Here is an 11808-nt window from a genome sequence, read left to right on the forward strand (position 1 = left end):
CTTTAATTATTTACATTAAATTACATTAACCCAAACTTTTATATTTGGAGAAAGTTAATACTTCCATATTTATAGCAGAAGCGGCCTCCATTAATCAGGAAATTTCCAATTTATTATCATTAAAATGAAGCCTATTTAAACGAGCATATATAGTACTAATGCAATTTCCCCTTATATTAATGCATAAATTAAATTTTCCGTTCAATAACATTCTTTATTGTTTTACTTCAAGACTTAAAGTGCAATATCTATATCATTCCAATTTCAAGAAATGGTAAAAGAAATATCACGACTCTACGGAATATTCATATATATTATATCTTCTTACAAATAGTCATCTCTATTGAAGAAAATCTCTAACTACAATTAATCTATATTTATATATAATAGTAAATTTTTTCAGTATGTAATGGATCAAATATTTCTATTAATAATATTTTTATTTTTAATTTTTTTAACTTTTTTTTTTGTTTAACCACAGGTGTACCGAATCTGCCTTTTGGCGGAATTCGACTAATCATGCTCGACCGGGCTTGCGGATTAAGGCCGAAAATCTTCCAGCGGGTGGGCGGGGTTTGAACCCGTGAACTTTACTTAATCAATTTTATATTAATATTCGTTTTGGAGCTTTTTACAGTTTCCCCATCTTCATTCAGAATTACTACAAAAATTACAACCATCAAATTTGGTACGCAGAAAATGCCGTCCTTGCTTATTTATAAAATATTATAGTCAAATTAGCGTAATATTCCTCCAATCACATTTCACCTCTCTCTCTCTCTCTCTCAAACACACACAGTTTTATTTATAAATGTGAGCTAGGGAAGCCCATTTTTTGGTTTTCCGAGGAATAGAGTCATCTTCTTGTAGTCTCAATTTCTATTTCACCACTCTCTGCGCCTACGGAACTCAAAACCAAACACATTCTTCAGTCTTCATCCTTGTCTCCTCATTCATTCTTACATGTAAGTTTTTTTCTGCCTATATATACAAATGTATGACTATCAACCTTCATCTCTTTTATATGTCGCCCTTCAGTCCTAAAACGCCAAACAAAATTTCGAAATCTTATTTTTCTGAATATTCTATAGTTTTCCTTCACATTTTTTGGCATCTACCTCTTCTTCATAACTACTACTGTTCTGTAAAAAATCTTGATTTGATATTTCATTTTCTTGTAGTGGAGTATTGCAATTAAGATAAATTTGTTCTCTAATTTAGAAGAAGAAAAAATAACACGAAATATTAATTACAGATTTTCTGTTTATTAATTAGTTCAACCTCTCTCCTCTCCGCCCTGTCTTCATCTCTATCTATCTATCTCTGCAAGTCCCAAATTTAAAACAAATTATTCTTCAAGAAAAAGTAAATTCCTGCCGTCTTTCTATATCTTTATTAGTACAATATGAAATTCTACATCCACCCTTTTTATTTTATTTTATTTTATATTGCATGCAAATCGGTTCGTATTTTCTCTTCGTTTTACCGTTGCCTACTGTTACTGCAAATGCTGTCTCCATTTCTCCTGCATCTTGATTCTTTTTACATTTTAAACTATTCTGCAGTTGACATTTTAAACTATTCTTTAGACTGTTCACATTCATTAAGCCCCAGTTGCTTTATTTTATAGATTTTCTTAAACTGATCTATCGAAAAATATAACATACTAATATAATCAAAAAATATCTCCTCATCTCGTTTCAATTTTATGCCAAATCTCTTGAGCAGGATAAGTTTTGGGAACTAATCAATGAGGGAAGAAAACATGAATCTTCAGGTATATATGTAATTATCGAGTGAAGAAGAATTTTCACTTTATTGCAACTGATTTATTTTATGTGTATATGCTGTGACCAAATTTCTGATATAAATTTTTCCTATTTTATTTGAAGTCCTCGTGGCCAAAAGTGGTGGTTAGAAAATGGTTGAACATAAACAGCGGTAGAGATAAATATCACTCAGATTACAGAATTAACGGTAGATTTTAATTTTACATTTTCGAATATTACTAATAGTACTATATTTGAGATGTGCATAATTCATATAATCTTCATTAATTCTTGAAAACAGCTCAATTCCAAAGAAGAAGGAAGAGTTGCTCCGACGATGGTCAATACGTCGTCGTACCTGAAGAATTATCAGGTAATTACTTTTAATTTCGTCAACGGATACTCGTCTGTTATAATGGATTGATGGTTATTGACTCTTTTAATTAGAAATTACTACTAATATGAATTTACTTGTTATAGTGGTAATTTAACGGTGCAACTAATCCCCATTATAATATGTTAAATAGAAGAGTGGTTGATGGAAAAGAATACCAAAACTGAACGGCCGGGATTCAATCAAATGCCACCGCCACCAATTCCGAACTCCAACCTCCGGTAAGAAATTAATCAGAAACAAAATTCAATATTATTTTCATTTTGATACAAAATCATTATTAATGTAGACCTCCACATTATTTATTCATTTTTAGATTATTATTAAGATTGATGAGATTGAGTACTACTATATATTAGGAGTATGATATATTAATAAGGGATTATCATTTAATTATATCTTTATCTGTATATAATATGATATTCCATTTTTACCGCTGCAGGTTAAATTTGGTGTCCGTTTAAGTTTTATAGTATTTGTTAAATAGTAAATTATAAAGCCAAATGTCACATCTATCTATAGACAAAATCTTATGTGAGAACATCCTCATATGAGGACTCATGTACAACGCATCAAATTAAAATTTGTTAATCTTCAATTATAATTTATTTAATTCCGGGTTATGTCAAATTGAGAATGCTTATATCCTAGCTAGCTAGTTGTATACTTGGTAGTAATGATTTGCCCTATCTTTTCCCATGTTTAGTTACAACTCACTTGATATTATTAAAACTTATATATGATCGAGCATCTGATTTGATTTTGCATATTAAATGTCATTCTTCTTTTGGTGGATTGATTTCCTTTTATCCTACTATATGTTTCCAACTTTACGCATGTTCTATTATTTTTGATAGATTGGAATTATGAACGATAAAAGTGGTTTGATTTTGTATATATAGGATGTTCGTGGGAACGTGGAATGTAGGAGGAAAATCACCAGACGATCAACCAAATCTAAAAGATTGGTTAAGAACTAAAGAACCTTCTGACATTTATGTCCTTGGGTAAGATCAGAATCATATACGTACATTTCAAAGTCGAATTTGCTTGAAAAATTATGTACTATAATACGAATATATTTATACGCATGCGTGATTTAAGTTGATAATCTATATATTACTAGTAGTATTTAGTATTATTATCATAATAAGTTATTTCCATAGTTCTTAGTATATAATTTGATTTGATTATTTTCTTATTATAGAATATCCATTTGTAGGCCGTCTAATACGTGTTAATTTTTAATTAACACTACTTATCATATTAATTTCTATAGTTATTAGGATTTAATTTTATTTTATTTTATTTTATTTATTTTCTTATTATATATAGGATATCTATTTGTAGGTCTAATACCTGTTCATTTGCAATTAAGTACATATCTTTTTGTCATGATTAATTATAAAAAGTAAAACAACATAATAAAATTTGAATTAATCTTAAAACAATGCAATTCTTTATGTTGTTCAGTTGTTATTATTACAACATGTGAGTTTTCTAGCGAAATTCGTCCAAGATATATTACAAAAACAATATTTTTTGTTACCAATTAGGCAATGTGGAGTAGTTTTCTAGCAAAAATTTGAAATGATGAGTTGTGATTACAGGTTCCAGGAGATTGTACCTTTGAATGCAGAAAACGTACTCGGAGCGGAAGACTGTGGGCCGGCGGCTAGGTGGGTATCATTGATCCGGCAAGCTCTTAATGAACCCCAATATTGCCAACCAAGATTGAGCTTCTCCGATGATGGTTGGACGAAACAACAAAAGCACTATTGTTTGGCAGCCAGCAAGCAGATGGTCGGGATCTTCCTCTGCGTGTGGGTCCGCCGCGACTTTCTCCACCATATCACCAGTTTGCAGGTCTCCTGCGTCGGAAGAGGCATCATGGGATACCTCGGAAATAAGGTAGCTATATATTTGCTTGACAAGTTAAGAGATTGCATACATTTTTAATTATATTTTGAACTGATATAAACATATTTTTCTTGTGAAAACAAGGAAACTAAAAAGATTATAAACATGTAGGGGTCGATATCTATTAGCATGGTAGTGCAGCAGACGACGTTTTGCTTCGTGTGTAGTCACTTAGCTTCGGGAGAGAAAGACGGGGATGCTGCTAGACGGAATTGGGATGTGATGGAGATCCTCAGGAGAACGCGCTTCTCTCAAAATCATCCCCGTACCATTTTGGATCATCAGTATGTCTTAATTACTCAAAATGTTCACTTTCTATATTTGGAAATAAATCTCTCTCTCCTAATTAAAATATTAAACTAATATTTTTTTAGCTTCTTCTAAAATCCTGTTTCACTTAAAGAATTTTTTTCAATATTAATAGAATGAGTCTTCTAAATTTGGCTGCTTAATTTGTAGCAACATAATTTGGCTGGGAGACTTAAATTATCGACTGGCTTCAAGTTCAACTTGTGGGGACACCTATGATCTACTCAATATGAATGATTGGCAAACCCTACTACTCAAGGATGAGGTTAATTATTTACTTATTTCTTAATTCTAATTAACAAAATATGCACCCCTTTAATTGGTTTTATATAGATATATTTGTAAATAATTGGCACAGTTGAGGATGGAACAAAAGGCTGGTAGAGTTTTCAAGGGATTTCAAGAAGGGGAAATCTATTTTGCTCCAACTTACAAATACATTGCTAATTCCGACCGTTACGTCGTTGCACCTAAAGACAAACGTCGTACTCCTGCATGGTAAATTAAATCTACCTTTTTTAATTGCACTCAAATTTTTTTATTAGTTTAAATTCTTTAGTGGCACACCAGCTAAGGTTGATTTCTATATTTAGGTCGGTTAAGAGGATAAACCATGTGAGAAGGAAAAAACATGTAAAGAATCAAATTCCATGTCCTCGCTAATTTTAAATTAATTAAAAATGGTCGTTTAAAAGTATTATCCTTATTGTAAAAGTAATCGAGATAAAGTAGGTGAAATATTTCATAGAATATGATTCCAAGCTACGAGGTCTGCAGATATCGTGAAAAGCTGATGGTCGGTGATTAAATTAATCTAATTACTCTGTGTCGGCGTTTCATAGAATATGTAACCCGCTCGCTGTCTTTTGGCTGCCTTATTAATGCATTGTGTGTGAATTAAATTAATAAATCTCACATTTGATATGATTTTGTAACTCTATCAAGTTACGATCTTAGTAAATCTTTGTAATACGATTTTGTAAACATTGGTTATTAAAAATGTGTAAACCCCATTTTCTGGGTACTAATTTTGTATACTTGGAATACTTACTCCGCCTCAAGGTAAATGTCACAATTAATAAATCTCACACTTGATTTGATTTCTGTTATTACCTAAGTATGACATATGAGTCGAGACGAGGGAGTACTAAATTAGAGTGTTGGTGGATAGGTGTGATAGAATTCTTTGGAAGGGAGAAGGCGTTGAGCAAATGTATTACACGAGGGGCGAGTCAACGCTTTCAGACCACAGGCCTGTATACTCACTCTTCTCGGTGCAACTGAATTTACCGGAATACCCCACACGAAATTCCCCCAAATCTGCAGTTGAAGAGTTGTTAGTTTGCAGAAGCAGAAGCAGAAGTCAGAGATGCATCCGCACCACATCTGGAACAAGATTCCATTGAGACACGTACATGTTTTTGTAGTACAAAACTAATACTCCTATACACTCAGATTTTCTATTTTCAGATTGTTTCAAGTTTCAACCACTAGGATTTCCTCCTCCTATATGAAATATACATTTAGTGTGACTTAGAAATGTGTTTCTCGATTTTGTGAAATGATTACTTGATTTTTGTGTACTTTGTTACTATTAAGTAGCCCTGCTTGGTCAATTTTGTCTAATCATTTATTCTGCACATTTCTACAATTACACACTAACTGTGGTATAGAAGAACAATTGATGTACATTTTGTTTGAGGCGATTAACACGGAAAAACTAACTTACAAAACAATCTTTGTTAAAGATTTTATCACAACTTAGATTTTCAAGAAGAGAATATTGTGCCAAAACTGCGCGTGTCAAGTCAGGGTATGTTGTTAAAAAAAAGTTTTAACATAAACCAGAACAAATAATTTGGGCCCAAGCCATTTTTTAAGATAATAGCAAAGCCCATGTCAATGAAAGCTTATACTACTTTTAAGTCCTGAATTGTTAAATTATTTGGTATTGGATATACAAGAAAAAACTTTTACACTAATCTCCCGTCGCTTTCATCATTGTTAGCAACCACCTCCAGTTTGGATGAATCACTCTGCTTTAGCTCTATAGAAGGGGATTTGTAGTCTTTTTGTTTGCCCCATACCACGAAGTAAAGCCCAAGCACGATCACACCCGCACCAACAACCCTGCATTCATCTTAATTATTAGTTACAAAGATCCTATAAATAATATGGTCAATAATAGTGAAGATTATATACCTTCCTAAGTACATTTTCTCGGAGAGAATGAACGAGCTCAAGAAAGCAACGATGATCATGCTCAGAGGACTAAATGCAGTCACAAAAACAGGGCCTCTTTTTTTCATCACAACTCCTTGCACGTAGTAAGCAATGCCCGAACAGAATATGCCCTGCAACCCCCATATATACATATTTTTATATATTTGTATTAGCAAGTAAAATTATGACATAATTTATTAGCTTACACTGTAAATAGCTGCAAGAAAGCTAGTGTTCCATTTGATGGCCCAAGCTGCAGCATTTCCTTTCTCCACCACTAATGCCACAGCTGCCCCTTCTACGGTTCCTAGCAAGCATATCCATGCAGTTAAGGAGAGTTCTGCTGGGTACGTACGCAACGTCACAGCCTACAAACAAAATGTTAGCAAAATTAGACAAATATAACTATAACAATATTTCTATAAATAGAGAACTGGAACCACTATATGATTAATTAATTAATTACCTGCAAGATCATGAAAGCGGCCCAGCTAAAGCATCCAATAGTGATCATGAGGGCACCCTTGATGGTGTGTTGAACAGAAATTTGAGGTTGTTGATGAAGGTCATTAGTGGGTCCTGATCTGGTCCATGGAAGGTCGAGATTAGGGCCAGTTACCAATGTCATGATCATGGCTCCTGCAATTGTAGCCAGTGTGCCCAATATCTTTGCTTGGCTGCGGATGCTCATCAGCTTCACCTTCTCAACCCTGAATTCGTGCTAATTAATTACCAATAATTATTCTACACCATAACTTTATTATGATCAAGAATTAAAGTTTATGTCCAATCATGGAGCACCTGAAGCACCATGCCATCACGAATGTAATTGCTGGAAGAACGTTTGCCATTGCAGCTGCAAAAGTCGCTGTCGTGTACTTCATCCCCAAGAAGTAGAGATTTTGGTCTATTACTGGCCTTTAATATATATTGAACATACATTTATAAGTTTCTTTTTGAATTATAATTACCATAACACAAGCAATTATTGAAGATTTGAAACAAAAAATAATTCAAGAGAATTCTTGACCATATTAAGAAAACTCAAGTGTAGAACTTGATCTGAAATAGTCGTGTGCATGTGTGTGCACGCGCGTGTGTGAGAGAGAGGGAGATCGCTTACTCCAAAATACTCATTAGCATTATCTTGAGGAACGTTGCTGTAGTCATTTTTGGCCTTATTTTTCTGAACATAAATGGCATGCATATTAGAGAGAAAGATACAGGTTAACTCTTGATGTGAAGTTAAAACTTAAATTTCTTGTCAACTAAAAAAAATTAAATAGAGTTGATGTGGAAATTACTTGTCTAGGATGAAGGCAAAAGGGGCGATGACTAGGGTGGCGACAGCGTGGCGATAGACGACAAAGACATAATTGCTCATCCCCTCGTTCAACGCGGCCTTAGAGATGATGTCCATCCCCGCCAGCCCGGCTTGCAGAAAAACCACTGCTAAAAAGGGTTTTGCCTTCCCAAACACTACGTGCAAACTCTCTCTTGTTATCTTCATTTCAATTCTCTTCTCTTATCTACCAAAAATAAATTTCAAGATTAATATATCAAAATATCACTCGCAAGTCGCAAATTGCCATGCAACTCTATATGTTTACCTAAATTCCTATATCACTCTCCTCTGATAATTTTCCAAGATGCCACTCCTGCTTATATATACTCATATGCGTGCTACACACATCAACTCATATGTTAGAATCTCTTTTTCTTTAAAAAAAAGAAAAAGTGAATTTCACGTTTATTTACGAGTGTGAGTGTGTGTATTATGTTTGCGGTTGTATGTTTACTATATATAGTAATCTAAATAAAACAAATACTACAAAATATAGAGTTTATTAACACAGATATTCAAACAAATGGAGGATTAAAAAGCATCAAATTATTAAGCACCTACGTGCCTTTCTTTACGTTATAGCTTTTCTATTTTCAAATCTTTTCTTCTGTGTTTCACACTTTCACGTATAGTACATGAATATTAATTAATTAGAGTAATCTATATTAGTTATCACTAATAAGTAATACCCCATACTTGGGTGCGTGCATGACATTAAATCCTTTCATTAATCCCTAATTCATCAACTATTTATTAATAGTTTTAAGGATTAAGTTTAAATAATTATTAATTAGAGTTTAATAATTATAATTAGGGTGGGTTTAGGTTGAAATCTAATTATATTTATTAATCTCAAAATAGAATGTAGCAATCCACAATACTGTGCCTTCATAACTCATAAGTAAATAGATGCTCACTCGCAATTACTTGGTGGGTATATGTCCACAAGTAAATAGATTATATCGTTTCCAGCTAATTTCTTAGAACCCTTTTCATATTTGCTGATAAATGCTCATTTTGGTGACATATTTAGTAAATTGCGTGATGAATGTTTGCATCTTTTGATTGATGCAACATGTGACTCAACAAGTATTATACTAGTACCACTTAAAGATCTAACTGTTTAAATGTGAATTGTAGGTATTTTTATTTGTTTATTGTTAGACTTGTTGTTTAATTTATTAACACGTCTTTATTTTTGAAGTATTTTTTGAGGGAACACGTCTTTAATTTATAATAATATTTTGAAGACAATTAGATACAATTGCAAATAAAATATCTCAGCGGACTACTCCCAGAATTTTGATTGACGACTGTGTAAGAAAACTCATTAAAATCAATTCAGGACTCTTTCAATATTTAGAAGCACAATTAATTAGATGAAGATTCCTCTAATAAAAGGAATTCTACTAGACAATCCACAAAAAAAAGATGCTTGGATTTGTATAAAAATATTTTTAATGTGTGATCCCGTGGATTCCCTTTTTGTATTAGTTAGCAATCATAAAAATTGTTGGAGCAAATGCATGGAGCATTATTTTAATCACACTAGTACTTACTTATTAAAAATGCAAAAGGCATTAGTTTTTTTTTTTAATTGTGTGTTGTCCAACCCACAAAAAAAAATTAAAATTAAAAATTGTTTGCATTCAACGTTGAAAGTTTTATTTCTTGTCCAAGAAAGAAATACATAAAGAGGAAGTAATCAAGAAAAGAAATATTAATTCAAGTTTAAAGATATGGACACTCTATTTTTAGAAAAGTGGCTTAAATAAGTATATGTCCTATAAAAGGCGGTTAAATTAAAAGTTACTCCACAAGACCACAACCATTTTCTCATCTATTAGTAACACACACCATTTATTCCTTCACAATCACCTTCAGGCTTCATCACATCACATTTAAAGCAGCTACATATGAGGAAATATGTATATATTAGATAATGATTAAACACTTAGTGCCCTACATATATTAGCCTTTTGATATAGTACAAATGATGTGTAGACCCCTAAGGAATATGAATGAATTATGGCCACAGTATGATGCTATATGGTAGTAGCTTTTCTACTTTAAAAATTGATTGTGGTATCTGCATTGGCATTGCACCAAACATGTATGTCTATAGAATCTGCTGTCATGCTCATTACAATCAACATTTCAGATTGCAAATTATACCAGCTGGAAATTATGCCTCCCATTATAGTCTTTGCTTTGGATAAATTTTGTGTAGAGGATGAGGATTCCACTTCCACTTATTAATTTGCTTTTAGGCACTATAATCTTCAAACTATGGCGATTCACATTTCGAATCATTTACAGAGGTCGAATTGCGAATATTAGGAATATAATTAGTGTTTGTTGATGGATTTGGCTAATCATGTCGATTTGGTCAGAAAACACTAGTGAGATCACCTCACTGAGATGTTAAGTGCAGTGGAATGATCAATTCAGATTCATTGAGTTTTCATTTACATTTTCTTTTTAATGATTAGAGTTGGATCAATTTTTGGCCGACACAACTTATTTGCAAATATTGCACTTGGACAAATCTTTAAAATAAAGTCAATTTAGTAAAGTATGGTACCATCCATGGCCTATTCTGTTTCCAACTTTAATGGACCTCATCATCAGAATCACATTTTTCAAAATATGTACTAGTAGTAGTAGTAGTAAAATTTTTATTTTCTCCTCATTGATAAACCATGATTTTTACATGTAGATGGGGATTAACTTGGCTTATTTTGATCGATTTTTATATGGGTTGAATATGATTTTATCTATACTCCAATCAATTGATTATTTAATAATTTTATTTAGTTTTAATAAGGCTTAAAAAATTCAATGACATAGCAAGCTCACCAGTCTGTTGGGTTGGTATATACCAACCCTATGGCACGCTTGAATTGAAGCATCAAACCAGAACATGTCCAACGGCTCGCTGAGTTGGCCGTTGTCAACTCAGCGGTCCATTTATTTTGTCTAACAAATTTTTTTGCTAGATTTATTATCTTTTAACGCCTGATTTCTCTCCAACTATACAAGAAGACCTAGGGCTCAATTTTAACTCACATTTCAGAATTTACACATTTGAGAGAGCTCTATGATTGATCAAGGGATATAAAGGCAAGGATTTCAAGAAAGACTGAAGCAAGAAAATATTATAAGATTTTTTATCTTTGTTTTTATGTAGAACATGTATTCTCTTGTAATTTTGTTTTTGTTATTCAGCTACATGAGTGGATAATGTTAGTATGCCTTGAATTTGTTTCATAATTGGGATAGGATTATGTTTCCTAAATAGAATAGGATCTCATGTGTGCCTATTTATATGTGAGTTAAGCACATAATTCTGTGTGATCGTGATCTTAGATTTGAAATCTGTAACTGTAGTCATAATACAATTTGTTCTCCGTTCTTGCCCGTGGATGTAGCCAATTGGCGAACCTCGTAAATCTGTGTCTTCTTTACGTTTCTGTTTATCTTGATTACACAATTGCCCTATTTCATAACAGATAAACTTCTAAAATCTAGGGATTGGGAGTAATTGAATCTTATGATGTTCCTTGGATTATTTATTTTATATTCAGACATTTTTTACTTTGTTCTTAATGTTTTTAATTATATGTAAAATAAATTAATGATCTTTTGTGTTGTTGCGAGATTCGAAAAATGAGTAGCAACACATAAATAGAAATAATTAACACCTTAGCGCAATAAAATTGAGAGGTTTAAGACTGTTTATGAATCGATAGTAGTAGTAGTTGCATTGCATAATAGGGATTTTAACCGTATGATGTTGGTTCTATTGTGTATACTGTAATCCAATATCTAAATATTTTGAGAGAGGG

General features: G+C 32.5%; 2 protein-coding genes across 3 annotated transcripts; one reads left to right on the forward strand and one right to left on the reverse strand.

Moving 5' to 3' along the window:
• Positions 1-814: 814 nt before the first annotated feature.
• On the forward strand, positions 815-5954 carry LOC121792274 (type I inositol polyphosphate 5-phosphatase 8-like). The gene is made up of 11 exons (XM_042190148.1): positions 815-965; positions 1729-1777; positions 1893-1977; positions 2071-2142; positions 2297-2384; positions 3066-3170; positions 3774-4074; positions 4195-4367; positions 4543-4657; positions 4751-4890; positions 5564-5954. Exons 2-11 carry the CDS (start codon positions 1751-1753, stop codon positions 5796-5798), a joined length of 1341 nt encoding a protein of 446 aa, XP_042046082.1. The 5' UTR covers positions 815-965; positions 1729-1750; the 3' UTR covers positions 5799-5954.
• Positions 5955-6208: 254 nt separating this feature from the next.
• Positions 6209-8370, reverse strand: LOC121792275 (WAT1-related protein At2g37460-like). 2 transcript variants are annotated; one of them, XM_042190150.1, is made up of 8 exons: positions 8226-8370; positions 7920-8144; positions 7739-7801; positions 7417-7533; positions 7082-7325; positions 6822-6983; positions 6595-6746; positions 6209-6522 (listed from the first exon to the last, which is right to left on the reverse strand). In XM_042190150.1, exons 2-8 carry the CDS (start codon positions 8123-8125, stop codon positions 6366-6368), a joined length of 1101 nt encoding a protein of 366 aa, XP_042046084.1. In that variant the 5' UTR covers positions 8126-8144; positions 8226-8370; the 3' UTR covers positions 6209-6365. The 2 variants fall into 2 exon arrangements, with proteins under 2 accessions (XP_042046084.1, XP_042046083.1); XM_042190149.1 differs by having other exon boundaries at positions 7920-8353.
• Between the last annotated feature and the right edge of the window lie 3438 nt (positions 8371-11808).

Source organism: Salvia splendens, chromosome 2, assembly GCF_004379255.2.
Source record: "Salvia splendens isolate huo1 chromosome 2, SspV2, whole genome shotgun sequence".
Taxonomy (NCBI): Eukaryota; Viridiplantae; Streptophyta; class Magnoliopsida; order Lamiales; family Lamiaceae; genus Salvia; species Salvia splendens.

Coding starts and splice junctions, on each gene's coding strand:
- LOC121792274 (XM_042190148.1), top strand. CDS start 1,751: ATGAGGGAAGAAAACATGAATCTTCAG. Junction 1,978..2,070: donor CTCAGATTACAGAATTAACG/GTAGATTTTAAT, acceptor TCTTGAAAACAG/CTCAATTCCAAAGAAGAAGG. Junction 4,891..5,563: donor AAACGTCGTACTCCTGCATG/GTAAATTAAATC, acceptor GTTGGTGGATAG/GTGTGATAGAATTCTTTGGA.
- LOC121792275 (XM_042190150.1), bottom strand. CDS start 8,125: ATGAAGATAACAAGAGAGAGTTTGCACGTAGTGTTTGGGAAGGCAAAA. Junction 6,747..6,821: donor TTCTTGCAGCTATTTACAGT/GTAAGCTAATAA, acceptor TGGGGGTTGCAG/GGCATATTCTGTTCGGGCAT. Junction 6,523..6,594: donor GAGAAAATGTACTTAGGAAG/GTATATAATCTT, acceptor AGATGAATGCAG/GGTTGTTGGTGCGGGTGTGA.